The following is a 14,407-nucleotide window of genomic DNA, read 5'->3' as shown; positions in this document are numbered from 1 at the left end:
AACTTCCTCCGAATTGGGCCGAGCCAACAAGTACAGAGCAAGAGAAAGGAAGGAAAAGAGAGAGGGGAGGCTTCCAGAGTATGAGAACAAGGCAGGGAGAGGAGTAAAGCATCCAACTCGAGAAGGGAGGCAAAAAGTGCAGATTTGGAAATGGACGGTTTAATTCGCCTGCTCTGGATATTTTGTGGGGAAGTGGGCAAGCTGATTTAAGGGAGCTAACGATTCTGTGTGGCAGGAGTGGGGAGTGGTGGTCCTCTGGATGCTGTTGGTACTCCAGCGCTCATCATCTCAGGCCACTAGCCATGCTGGCTGGGACTGATGAGAGTTGGAGTCCAGCAGGAGGGCCATAGCTTCCCCATCCTTTTCCTAACATTCTGCACTGACAGCACTCTACTGTCATCTGCACCATACATTTAAAGCACATGACTTCCCCCAAAGAATCCTGGGAACTGTAGTTTACAGTTCAGAGAGCTATAATTCCCAGCACCCTTGACAAGCTACAGTTCCCAGAATGATCTGGGGAGGCCATGTGCTTTAAAAGCATGGTGTGGATTAGGGATGGGATCTGGTAGTTGGTTTCCATCCGTTTGAATTCCGACAGTCTGGCTTTCATCAGTACTGATCTGCCATTTTTTTTGTTCCCGATTGTTTGAGCAATTGCCGATTTGCGTTTTTTTCCCAGCGAAAAAAATAACGTAATTGCTAATGAAAATGCTTATGCTGTAGGCATTTGTTCCACTGAGTTAAGAATGCATCAACTTAGAGGAAAGCTGACTACAAACACAATAACGTAACATTCGGAGAGGTATTTTTGTTAAAACCGTGCTGATGACAGCCACAACCTGCCGCAAGAAATCAATGGCAGTCCAACAACAATGCGGATTGTCAGATTATGTCAAAATCCGATAATAAATTTGATTTAGCGAATATTCTCCCCCATCCCTAGTGTGGGTTGCCCCCCTCCTCCCTCTCTTCCCCCCTCTCTTTCACACACTTCACCTTCGTGCTTGCTCCTAGCTAGAGATGGAATGATGTGTCAGTTTTGGATCTCTCCATTTCTAATTTTTCCAAACTTAAATTCATTCCCCACATTTCTGCAGAAAAGTTGTGGTTTTTAAAAAATGCTTATGAAAATTCTCCAGCATTTTTGCGCACATTTTGTAGGCAGATTTGACTAACATATATTGTTTTAAATTTTTAAATTGTGTCTTAAATTGTTTTTTAAAAGATGTATTGTATTTGTTTTTAGTTACTGTAAACCGTCCAGAGAGCTTCGGCTATGGGGTGGTATACAAGTATAATAAATAAATAACATACACATTTTTGCATGTAATGTCTTATTATAGAATGCATTTTTGCATTTTATTTTCTCTCATATATTCATTTCTATGCACACTTTCCCCTAACACACCCATTTTTGTAAACACTGGTTGGTTGGCGAAGCTGCATCACAATATTCAAAAAAGTGCAGATTTTGAAGGATGGCTGTGTTTCGGTTCTCATAGTGTTTCAGAAAGTGCAAATTTGATTTATTCAGCTGGAAATGCAACCTGAATCACAATTCTTGCCCATTCCTAGTTTGTGCTCATCCTGCACCCCTTCCAGCCCCAGGAGCAGGGCTGGCCCTATCATTAGGCAGAGTGAGGCTGCCAGTGAGAAAGAGGTGCTTGTGGGATTTTCTGCCTCAGGTGACAAAATAACTCGATCAGCCTTAGATACTATGTACCTTAACTTAACCTGGGGGAGGGGGATTTGCTGCTCCTCCTCAGGCCATGGTCTGAAAAACCGGGACGTAAAAGCTAGTCTTGCAAGCTGGCTCCTTCCTTCCAAGAATCTCAGTGGCCTTGTGACCCACCCTTAAGGAAACTCCTGTGCTGACTGACTGGCTGATTATAAGCCTATTACCAATTATATAACCTCCCACATTACACAGATGAACAGACACTGCTGCGTGCTTGTAAGACTTACATTCCCACCTGGAAGATCACTGCCTAAATCCCTGCCTGCCCCAACTCCCTTTATTAAACATTGCCAAAGGCTCTTCATTTACTTTGCAATGCAGTGCAATCTCTTCTACATGTCTACTCAAAAATAAGTCCTAGAGTTCAATGGGGTTTACTACCAGGCAGGGATGGATAAACCTGGTTTCTCTCTTGTTTTTCTAAATTCAGTTTACCCCATTTTCCCATATGTGCAATTTTTTTTTAAAGTCTGCATTAATATTTATACACAATTTATGTACATTTATATATATCCTAATATGCATTTTTGTACACAGTTTTGCCTAGTATATTATTTCTGTGAGCAATCTTCCCCAATAGTATTTCTGCCCATTATTTTTCATGCACTTTTGCACTAATCTATACACTTTTTGAAAGCATTATTTGGATGGAGAACTGCGCTGCAAATTTCCAAGGAGAGCTGTGTTTCAGTTTGCAGAGGATTGTTCCGGGAAGTGTGGATTTGGTTGAACAAATATCTCCTCCATCCTTTCTCCCAGGAAACCAGGGGTGGAGAATGTTTTTCAGTGCAAGGGCCACATTCCCTTATCAGTAAGCTTCTGGGGGCGACATGCCAATGGTGGATGGGGCAATAGATGTGACTCTTATCTTTGTCCAGCAGGCCACAGTCCAGCCACACCAAAGTCTGAAGTTTCTCCATGTATTTCTCCATTCAAACAAGCCACCGGCATTAGTATAGTTGAAGGATGCATTCCAGCCAGGCAAAAGAACTGGGCTGTAGACACACTAGTAGCTTCACAAGCAGCCAGACCATTGTCTCTGGCTGAGTTTTGAAAAACTCTGCCCACGGCTGGGCACATTTCCCTTCCCCACTGCTGATTAGGACCGCCCACAGCAAAGCATTGGGCCAATCCCTGTGTCTGCCTGAGCCTACAGCAAAGTGTTTTCACTGGACACATATGGAGTGGCAACAGGATTGATGGTCAATCAGTTTAGAAGTCTGTATGAAACTGACGTCAAGGTAAAACCCGATGGAGCTGCAACTTCCAAGGGGCATGGCCTGGGAAGAGTGCATTTGGCCCTGGGTTATAGGAATAGGAATGTCAGCCCTTACATTTTATTCCATTTTTCCATCAAAGTACAAAGTAGCTTAAAAATTAAAAAAATGGAAATGGATTGCCTTCAAGTCAATCCCGACTTATGGCGACCCTATGAATAGGGGTTTTTCATGGTAAGCGTTATTCAGAGGTGGTTTACCATTGCCTTCCTCTGAGGCTGAGAGGCAACGACTGGCCCAAGGTCACCCAGTGGGCTCCATGGCTGTGTGGGGATTCGAACCCTGGTCTCCCAGGTTGTAGTCCAACACTCTAACCACTACACCACACCAAAAACTTAGAATCAAACCATGTAAGATTGGACCCCATCTTTGCTATCTTCTACTAGGTAGTTGGTTATGGCATTTTTATCCCACAGAGCTTTTAGTATATTTTTATCTTGCCTGACTGGATAGCTTTTATTTGTTTTATCATAGCCTGTTTTCATGCTATGGGTTTTTTTGTTTAAATGGAACAAGATTTTAATTGCTATAATCCACCCTAGGAGGACTCTTTAGGGTCAAAAGGCAGCATAAAAGCATTTTTATTTATTTATTTAAAAAACACCCAGTATTGATACACGTTCAAAACAACAGTATTAAACAAATAAAGCCAACTTTAGGGATGAAATGAAATCTCTCTCCCCACTCCCTCAAATTCACATGTGGCTAAAAGAGGGGCATTCAGTTGTCTGAAAAATTTCATCCGTTTCAGGTGACAGTTCGTGTTTACATAAGACCATCACAAGAGCTCCTGCTGGATCAGGCCAGAGGCCCATCTAATCCAGTTCTCACAGTAGCCAACCAGAGGCCCATGGGGAACCCACAAGCAGCAAGACCTAAGTACTGTACAAAAGTTCCCTCCCCACTTGCGATTCCCAGCATCTGGTATTCAGAGGCATACTGTCTCCAACAGTGGACATAGAACATAGTATCCATGATTGCAATGGCAGACTTTTTTTCTTTATTGCCACCTCTTCCAGTAGTGGAGTTCTTCCATTCTACAGATGTTGTCTCCCCCGGCCAGCCGCCCATAACAAACCCCCTTAGAAAGTGCCATCCTAGGATAATTTAGCAGCAAGGAGAGGGGAAAAATGGTGGCCGCTGGGTGGCAACTACTGCAAGATGCTCTGCCATCAGTTTTTTGTTATTGTTTTGCTAAAAAAAAAAGGGAAGTTTCAGCTGCTACATTGTGAATGATAAAAGTACCTCACCCTCCAAAACTGTTCAAAAAGTTTCACCTCCCCTCAAATCCTTTCCCGGATTTCAAGTGCCACTTTTGCACTTTTTGAAATTCAGAATGTTAGCTCTCATCCACCCGAATAATGATTGCAGGCACCTTTTTTGGGACATTTACCACTCTGAGTTAGATGAAAAAAGAGAACAGCTACATGTCAACACCTCACTCCAAATCTCTCGACGACCTCACCCAGCGGTTCCATGCAGATGTTAAACAGCAAGGTGAGAGAAGATAGAACTCCCTGGCATTCACAGCTAAAGTGCCATGAAACAGTGCAATACGGCTCACACACACACACTACATCTTTGACTCACCCAATCAGGTAGGATTTGAACCACCAAAGCATTCTAGTCTTGTCCTAGACTAGCGATCCAGAAGGATGCTTTGGCCAATGACACTGAAAGCCTCTGAGAGGTCAAGAAGAAATAAGAGTCCCATTCTCTTGTGGAAGCCGTCTGCCAGAACCACCAAAGCAGTTTCAGCCCCCAAACTAGACTCTCTACACAATTCATGTAATCAAAAAATGTCACCGCCTGTTTCAGCATCTTACCTATGAAGAGAAGACTAGCAATCAATTGATAGTTGGAAAAATAGTATGGGCTTCATCTGGCATACTCTGGCTTTTGAAACAGGATGAGCTTATTAATTGATCATAACAGTTTGCCTTTTCCAAATTTAAGAATGTTTAAACTGAGCATTGAAACTCACAGTGGATTTGGTTGTTCTTACAGAATAGCTGCAGCTCAAAACACATTCAGCATTTTCTTCCCCTTTTGCTATCTTGATAGGGAACCTGTGGCTCTCCCTATTTTGGACTCCCATCACCCCAGCCAGCATGGCTAATGGCTAGAGATTATGGGAGCTGTAGTCCAGCAACATCTGGAGGCCCACAGATTCCCCATCCCTGAGGATATGTGAAAGAGATGCAGTGAACTGGCATTTTGTGTCCATATTATACATGCATTTATGTGAATGCACACTGCAGTTGTGATGCATCCACCTTCCCCACCCCACCCCAGCCCTACAGGGGTTGAAACCTGAAGAAGAATGCCAACATACAGCAATTCACTAGCAAAATCTCTCCCAAAACACAGGTAAAAATGACAGACAATCCTTTACTGGAACAGTTACCAGCAAATATTGCTGCCCCTAGTCAATAGAGACAGCTGGAGGTTATGCAATAATAAGGCATGCAGAATGAGTTGCACCCACTTCTGCTGGTGCCCCTGCCAATTTGGGGAAAAAAACACACTGGCTACACAGTTACTTCATAATGGATCAAGCATGCACACAGCTAAGGAAAATCTCAGCCCAGTCTTTCATCATGGCGTCTGCAATTCTCCTCCCAAAAGATCTTGGGGGGGAAAGAGCCTTTTGACACATAAACCTTGTTTCACACATAGGGTTCAGCAGTTCACTCAAAACAAGAGGGCTCTCATCTCCTGTCAGATGCAGTGAATGGACCACTGCATTTTAATTGTGTGTATGTTTGGAGCTGGGGAGAGGAGAGAGGAATTCACATATACCCCACCTGTTCCTATTTACCAGTCCTTCTGTTCTTCTACCTATTCCTTGCAAAGCACTGTCATAGCATATTAGACTTGAAAGGGGTGCATGAGGTCATCTAATCCACCCCTCTGCTCAACCCGGACTCTGCAGTGCAGGACACAAAACGTAGCATCCCTGACAGTTGGCTATCCAGCCTCTGCTTAAATGCCTTCAGCAACAAAGTGCCCCCCGACAACTCCTAAGGCAGTCCATTCCATTATCAAACTGTGTAATTTTCACCCATTAATTTCTAGTCCCAAACCTGATCCATCTTCTATGTGACAACCCTTTAGATTTTTTAAGGCAGCTACCATGAATCCCCTCAATCTTCTCTTCTCCAGTCTAAAACATACCCAGCACTTTTAACCTTTCCTTATTTATAGACCCCCTGATCGTCCTGGTCACCATCCTCTCAATGCTCTCTAGCTTGTCACTGTACTTCCCAAAGTGTGGTGCTTGAACAGTACTTCAAACAATGTAGTCGGACATGAGTAGAATATAGAGTCCCTACTTTGCCTTTGGGGATGCTTTCCTAACAATTTCTTAGCATGCAGACTTGTACTAGATTTTTTTTTTTTTTGCAATGTAATTCTAGGCAAATTTACTCAGAAGTAAGTCTCATTTATTTCAACAAGGCTTACACCCTTGTAACTGTGGATAGGGCTGCAGCCTCAGACTAAAGCTGGGCCTCTGAAAGTTAACATTTGTGGGAGTGTGATAAAAATTGGCTCTAGAGTAGGCGCATGTTGTAAAAAGGCAGGCACATGGACACACACGCCAGCACCAGCGTGCCCTTTCCCTTCCACCCACGGCCTCCAGTAACGGCTATTCTATCAGAAGCACAATCACAGCCATTGTGAAGTTCAATCACTCTTATTAAACACTCTTAGGAACTGTTTACTAACACTTCCTGCTTCAGGAACAGCACAGACAATTGCAAAAAAAGAAGAAGAAAAGTCGTCAGTGAATACAAGCAACAAGCAGGCAGAATTAGCTCAGGTAGCGAACTGAACAGGGGGCGTTACAAAAGTGTCCCTATTTCTCATCTCTGGGAAACTTCAGAAGTTATGAATTGATTCTTCCCATGCTTCCAGCCAGAGACAGAGAGAGAGAGACAAACACACTGCGACGCTCATACATTCACGCCCCTTGTCATCCTATGCCACAAAACAGCAAGCGTCTCTGGCTGAATAATTTTCATGAGATGACGCAGCCAGTAATTCCACGCTTGCCTGTGCAGAGAAATAAATTAGGGTTTAGGTAACACACCTTGGTCAACTGCATTTTTGTGGTGCCTCTTGGGCTTCCCTTTCCACGGGGTGCAGAGCAGCAATCCGTCCCCCAGCAATCGGACCCTCCTTCCCAGCCCATACGATCCCCTCTGCTTCCTCTCTCTCTTTCTCCGGCAAAAGTTGTGGGTATTTTTCCGCCTTCTCTGGATCTTTGGAACTGCCTTGCCTTACAAACTCCTCCTCCCTGTCCTACTCCCCCCCCTCCATCTCTCTCTCTCTTACACACACACACACACACACCACACACACACACAGTCTTAATAATATTTAGCTCGGTGCCAGAGCAAACTCAACCATGCCAGATGAAGCCAAGTGAGCTTACAAAACTGGGCCTTGTAAACAGGTGACAAAGTGCCCCCCCCGAGATGTAGGTAGATTAACATGCCGTGCATGTGTGCGTCTGCACACACAGAGAAGAAGGTCATAACCTTTTCAGGGAATAACATGGAGAGGGAAACGCAAGGGGAGATGACATATTGTTGGAAATGGGGAGGGTGCCTTGTCAGAACGCATGCACTCCAAACGGCGTAACAGGATAATTGGAAACATATTATTCCCCTGGAAAATCCCTCCAGAGCAGCTTTGGAGTAACAAAGAGACATGTGTACCATTCAGCCAGATCCGGATCCTGTTTCCTTCCAGTTTTTAGTGATCTGGGTCAGCAGCTTCAGGGCCTGCATCTCAAGAGGGGGAGGGGGGGAAAGAAGCAGCTTGGTTTCCACTTCCTAAGCAGGAATATATATGCATGCAACCCTACTTGGAATAAACTTCCATTCTGTCTTTGCCAGTCTCTTTCTTACTCTACTCCTCCATCCCTGATTTGCCCTTCTTTTGCTGATGGGAAACACAAGTGCGACCTACAACAATGCTGCAGTCTGGAGTGCTCATGTTCACGGTTCCAGCCAGCCAACCATGCCCTTTTCCAAGATCCTTCACTGCATCACCTCTCCAACTGTCTGCCAGCATTCTGTGGCCACCCAGCATGCTCAGCCTTCATTGGGCTGTTTGGAGGCTTCTCCCTCACACATCACCTTTGGATTTTTTGGGGAGTGGGAGACTTCTGCAAAAGTTCCTCTCAAGTCTGCCCCCATACCTCCCTCTTGTGTGTCCATACTGCTGTTTTGGCTACATAAGGAGCAGCACTTGAAGAACTGAGCTTGCTCTTGGGATTTATCATTCAGACAAACATCAAGTCACTCCTCTTACACTGTTGAGCACATTGTTGAGGCCTCACCAGCAATGCCAAAGGTGTTCAGCAGAGCATATTATTGCACAGCTATAAAGGTATCCACCAAGAGAGAAAGATGCCTGCTGTATCTCTGCATGATTCGCCAATGCTCTTTGGCCATGCCTCCTTGCAATCAGCCTCCACGGGGGGGGGGGGGGGATTCTCCTAAGTCTCTGCATCAGATGTGACTGGGTCATTCAATTGCTCTGGATAGAGAGGCACAACAGAATTGCCTGCTATCCAAGGAGGTGTGGCCCACAACAGTGATTCATGCAGAAACTCAGAGGGAGTACTCCTTAGAGGGCAGGTAAAGCTCAACTCCTGGACACACTAACTTTGAACATAAGAGCGAGAAGTGCCTCCAGTTTTATTTTGGGAGAGTGAGGAAATTTGGGAAGCACCATGCATGATACACATTATGGTAGCCACAAGTGGGCATCACCAGACATTACCTAAATTCAGCTAGTGTTAATCGTGCATTAAAAAACATTATATCCAAAGATAATCCTTCCTGTACTCCCACCATTTTCCTACCAATAAGGGGGAAGGCCAATGTTAATCACCATTACAAAAGCATCCCCAAGCTTGCAAGTGACAAATTCTTCCTGGCTAGAAGAAGGAAACAGCAGCAACATCCCACTGAAGGGGTGTTAAAGGGCTGGGAGTTTGACTAGGGAGCTGAAATGCAGAGCAATTTACAAAGAGTTCTGCCAAATGCTGCAGGCAGCTTAGGATGTGTCCAGAAGACCCACGTTTAGAGGATCAGGCCTGCTGTTACCTTGCAGTAATGGGGGAAATGTTGGAACAACATAGGAAGCTGCTTTATATCAAGTAAACCATTGATCAGTGCTGTCTACACTGACTGGCAGCAGGTCTCCAGCATTTCAGACAGGGGTCTTTCCCAGCCCTTCCTGGAGATGCCACTGGGACTGAACCTGGGACCTTCTGCATGCCAAGCAGATGCTCTGCCACTGAGCTACAGCCCTTCCCTGTACCTGCTCTTTCCCGGAAAGCTTCCCACCAATGCAGGTGGTATTGTTATTGGTATCATTATTGGTATTACCTGTCCTTCACCAGCAGGTCCCAAGGCAGGTTACAGCAGTTTAAAATTCAATATTAAAAACAATTAAAACAAATCACAATCACAGGAATAAGGTAGGTCCTGAAAACATACATCTCAAGTGCCAAAAGCCAGAGTAAAGAGGTGCTTCTTCAGCATTCATCGAACACTGTACAGCGAAGGTGCCAGACACAGTTCTACGGGGAGAAAATTTCACAACTTAGGGGTTGCCGAAGATAATACCTTCTTGCTGGCCACCAGCCCACGAATTTCTGACGATGATCTTGTTTGTAGGGAAGGTCTTTCAGATGTTTTGGGGCTAAGTCATTTAGGGCTTTAAACACTAGTGTGAGCACCTTCTATTAGCCCCAGAAACAAAATGGTAAACAATCCAACTGTTTTAGAACAGGGGTTCGATAAGTTCTAAAAGCAGCCCCAGCCACTAATCTGGCCCCTGCATTTTGGACCACTTGATGTTTTGTCTTCAAGGGCAGCCCCATGTAGAGTGCATTGCAACAATCCAATCTGGAAGTTACCAGAGCATGGAGTACTGTGACCAAGTCATCTCTGTCCAAAAGGGGCTGTAGCTGGTGAACCAGCCATAGCCAGAAATAGGCACTCCTAGCCACCGAGGCCACTTGGGCCTCTAGTGACAATGCTGGATCCAGGACTACCCCCAAGCTACAAATGTGCTCCGCTGAGGGGAGTACAACCCCATCCAGAACAGACCATTTTCCCACATCCTGGACTCAAGAACTTGGAGCACATAACACCTCTGTCTTTTCAGAATTCAGTTTCAGTTTGTTAATAAGAACATAAGAACATAAGAAGAGCCTGCTGGATCAGGCCAGTGGCCCATCTAGTCCAGCATCCTGTTCTCACAGTGGCCAACCAGGTGCCTGGGGGAAGCCCGCAAGCAGGACCCGAGTGCAAGAACACTCTCCCCTCCTGAGGCTTCCGGCAACTGGTTTTCAGAAGCATGCCGCCTCTGACTAGGGTGGCAGAGCACAGCCATCAGGGCTAGTAGCCATTGATAGCCCTGTCCTCCATGAATTGGTCTAATCTTCTTTTAAAGCCGTCCAAGCTGGTGGCCATTACTGCATCTTGTGGGAGCAAATTCCATAGTTTAACTATGCGCTGAGTAAAGAAGTACTTCCTTTTGTCTGTCCTGAATCTTCCAACATTCAGCTTCTTTGAATGTCCACGAGTTCTAGTATTATGAGAGAGGGAGAAGAACTTTTCTCTATCCACTTTCTCAATGCCATGCATAATTTTATACACTTCTATCATGTCTCCTCTGACCCGCCTTTTCTCTAAACTAAAAAGCCCCAAATGCTGCAACCTTTCCTCGTAAGGGAGTCGCACCATCCCCTTGATCATTCTGGTTGCCCTCTTCTGAACCTTTTCCAACTCTATAATATCCTTTTTGAGATGAGGCAACCAGAACTGTACACAGTATTCCAAATGCGGCCGCACCATAGATTTATACAACGGCATTATGATATCGGCTGTTTTATTTTCAATACCTTTCCTAATTATCCCTAGCATGGAATTTGCCTTTTTCACAGCTGCCGCACACTGGGTCGACATTTTCATCGTGCTGTCCACTACAACCCCGAGGTCTCTCTCCTGGTCGGTCACCGCCAGTTCAGACCCCATGAGCGTATATGTGAAATTAAGATTTTTTGCTCCAATATGCATAATTTTACACTTGTTTATATTGAATTGCATTTGCCATTTTTCTGCCCATTCACTCAGTTTGAAGAGGTCTTTTTGGAGCTCTTCGCAATCCCTTTTTGTTTTAACAACCCTGAACAATTTAGTGTCATCAGCAAACTTGGCCACTTCACTGCTCACTCCTAATTCTAGGTCATTAATGAACAAGTTGAAAAGTACAGGTCCCAATACCGATCCTTGAGAGACTCCACTTTCTACAGCCCTCCATTGGGAGAACTGTCCGTTTATTCCTACTCTCTGCTTCTCAACCAATTTCTTATCCACAAGAGGACCTCTCCTCTTATTCCATGACTGCTAAGCTTCCTCAGAAGCCTTTGGTGAGGTACCTTGTCAAACGCTTTTTGAAAGTCTAAGTACACTATGTCCACTGGATCACCGCTATCTATATGCTTGTTGACACTCTCAAAGAATTCTAATAGGTTACTGAGACAGGACTTTCCCTTGCAGAAGCCATGCTGGCTCCGCTTCAGCAAGGCTTGTTCTTCTATGTGCTTAGTTAATTAGCTTTAATAATACTTTCTACCAGTTTTCCAGGGACAGAAGTTAAGCTAACTGGCCTGTAATTTCCGGGATCCCCTCTGGATCCCTTTTTGAAGATTGGCGTTACATTTGCCACTTTCCAGTCCTCAGGCACGGAGGAGGACCCGAGGGACAAGTTACATATTTTAGTTAGCAGATCAGCAATTTCACATTTCAGTTCTTTGAGAACTCTCGGGTGGATGCCATCCGGGCCCGGTGATTTGTCAGTTTTTATATTGTCCATTAAGCTTAGAACTTCCTCTCTCGTTACCACTATTTGTCTCAGTTCCTCAGAATCCCTTCCTGCAAATGTTAGTTCAGGTTCAGGGATCTGAACCACTGTGAAGACAGATGCAAAGAATTCATTTAGCTTCTCTGCAATCTCCTTATCGTTCTTTAGTACACCTTTGACTCCCTTATCATCCAAGGGTCCAATTGTCTCCCTAGATGGTCTCCTGCTTTGAATGTATTTATAGAATTTTTTGTTGTTGGTTTTTATGTTCTTAGCAATGTGCTCCTCAAATTCTTTTTTAGCATCCCTTATTGTCTTCTTGCATTTCTTTTGCCAGAGTTTGTGTTCTTTTTTATTTTCTTCATTTGGACAAGACTTCCATTTTTTGAAGGAAGACTTTTTGCCTCTAAGAGCTTCCTTGACTTTGCTCGTTAACCATGCTGGCATCTTCTTGGCCCTGGCGGTACCTTTTCTGATCTGCGGTATGCACTCCAGTTGAGCTTCTAACAGCCCATCACTGCCTCCAAATACCTGCCTCCAAATACCTGTCTAGCACCTCAGCCATCTTTCTTGAGGCAGATGGAACAGAGATAGAACTGGGTGTCCTCTACATATTGGTGACACTTCACTCCAAAACATCTGATGACAGCTCTCAGTGGCTTCATATAGATGTTAAATTGCATGGGGAACAAGATGGAACCCTGTGGGACACCACAGGACAGCTCCCATGGTGCCGAACAGTAGCCTCCCATAACTCCTTTTTGGAAACAGCTCTTGAGATAGGAGAGAAATCACTGAAGCACAGTGCCCCCAACACCCACTTCCCTGAGCTGCTCCAGAAAGATGCCATGGTAAATGGTACCAAAAGCCACCAAGAGATCAAGAAGAACGAGTAGGGTTGCACTCCCTGCATCCATCATCAGCCAGGGCGACCAAGGCAGTTTTGGTGCCATGACTGGGCCTAAAGCCAGACTGAAATGGATCCAGATATTCCGTTGTCTCCATGCATGCCTGAAGCTGGACACTCACCACCTTCTCAAGGACCTTGTCCCAAAAGGGGATATTCGCCACGGGCCGATAGTTATTTAAGACTTTTGGGTCCAAGGAGGTCTTCTTAATTAGGGGCAGGTGAACACCTGGAATAGGCAGCCGTGGAGTCGAGGCAGAGAAGAGCACTAGGCTTGGAGGGGATATGCTTGCCAGTCTGGTGCTATCTACTCAACAGCTGAAACAAACAGTACAAACAGTTAATCTTTACTTATAAAGCTGGCAACATCGACCTGATTGGCCAGTGTTGCGTTAATCTTTGTGGGATTTGTTGGTGGTAGGGGAACCTTCTGTGTATGTGCACAAAAATGTATAACATCACAGCCATGTGCACATGAGCGACTGGGATTAGATCCATGCATGTATCACCTTATATGACAAGGACAGATCATGCATGTAGACGGCACATCAAAGTCATGTGATGGGCTCCAAATTAACTTAATATGCAAAGGATTAAAAGTTTGAAAATGGAGCGGGGCGGAATGCCTTAGACCTGAGCCAGGTCCATGCTTAAGGAGGGCCTCAGTATCCTAGTGGGTGCTGGCAGGTATTCCTGGAAGCAGTGCAGCAACAGCAGAATCAGGTAGTTGAGGGCTGGCATTTTAATTTTTTTAATTTATTTAGTGTTTGAGTAGGTGAGATTCAGTCACATACCGCCAAATTCTGGTTGCACAACTGAAGTAGATTGGGCACTCCCCACAAATGTGTGTGTGTGTGTATATATATATATATATATATATATATATATATATATATATATATATATATATATATATATAACTTTTTGCAATAAGGAACATGATGGAAAGTGTGGGATAGCAACCGCTTGATGCCTCCCCATAAGCAAATCAGAATGAATGCTTAGTAAGCAAGTTGTCTAGAAGTGACTGCAATGCAGTCCGCAGCAGCAGGCCATGCCATGTGTGGGCAGCTTCTGGAGCCCCATCACCCTGGCAGGGCCTGCTGCTGCTGACTGCACTGCGGTCACTTCCAGACAACTTTCTTATTGAGCATTCATTCTGAATTCATTCACCTGAAAAGAGGAGCAATCTGCAAGTGCCACAGGTCTCACTTTATTGGCTCTTTTCCCTGGCTAGTGCTCTGATCAGCCCCAGGCAGCTGAGCTTAGGTGTCCTGTCTATTTTCCACAATGCCCCTAATGTTGTGCCACTCTGGGGCATTGTGAGTAATTGTATGTACCCCGCCTTGGGACCTTGTGGTGAAGGGTGGGTTAGAAATTCAAATACTAAATAAGTTAAAAAATTTAAAATGCCAACCCTCAACTACTTGATTCCCCTCCATTTTTAAATTTTTAATCCCTTGCCTTTTAAGCTAATTTGGAGCCCATTACATGACTTTGATGTGCCGTCTACATGCATGATCTGTCCTTGTCGTATGATACATCTGCATGCATGGATCTGATCCCGGTCGCACATGGCAGTGATGGTAT

At 44.8% G+C, this 14,407-nt stretch overlaps 1 protein-coding gene across 3 annotated transcripts in view; it reads right to left on the bottom strand.

Annotated features, from left to right (window-relative positions):
• Positions 1-7,266, bottom strand: part of TNS2 (tensin 2) — a 183,979-nt gene extending 176,713 nt beyond the window's left edge. For all 3 annotated transcript variants that reach the window (XM_061614590.1, XM_061614598.1, XM_061614592.1), the window contains exon 1: positions 7,112-7,266. In XM_061614590.1, coding sequence (XP_061470574.1) covers positions 7,112-7,213 — 102 coding nt within the window. In that variant the 5' untranslated portion in view covers positions 7,214-7,266. The remainder of the gene's footprint in view (positions 1-7,111) is intronic.
• Between the last annotated feature and the right edge of the window lie 7,141 nt (positions 7,267-14,407).

Source organism: Rhineura floridana, chromosome 3 (genome assembly GCF_030035675.1).
Source record: "Rhineura floridana isolate rRhiFlo1 chromosome 3, rRhiFlo1.hap2, whole genome shotgun sequence".
NCBI classification, from domain to species: Eukaryota; Metazoa; Chordata; class Lepidosauria; order Squamata; family Rhineuridae; genus Rhineura; species Rhineura floridana.
This window is presented reverse-complemented; position numbering and strand designations above follow the sequence as displayed.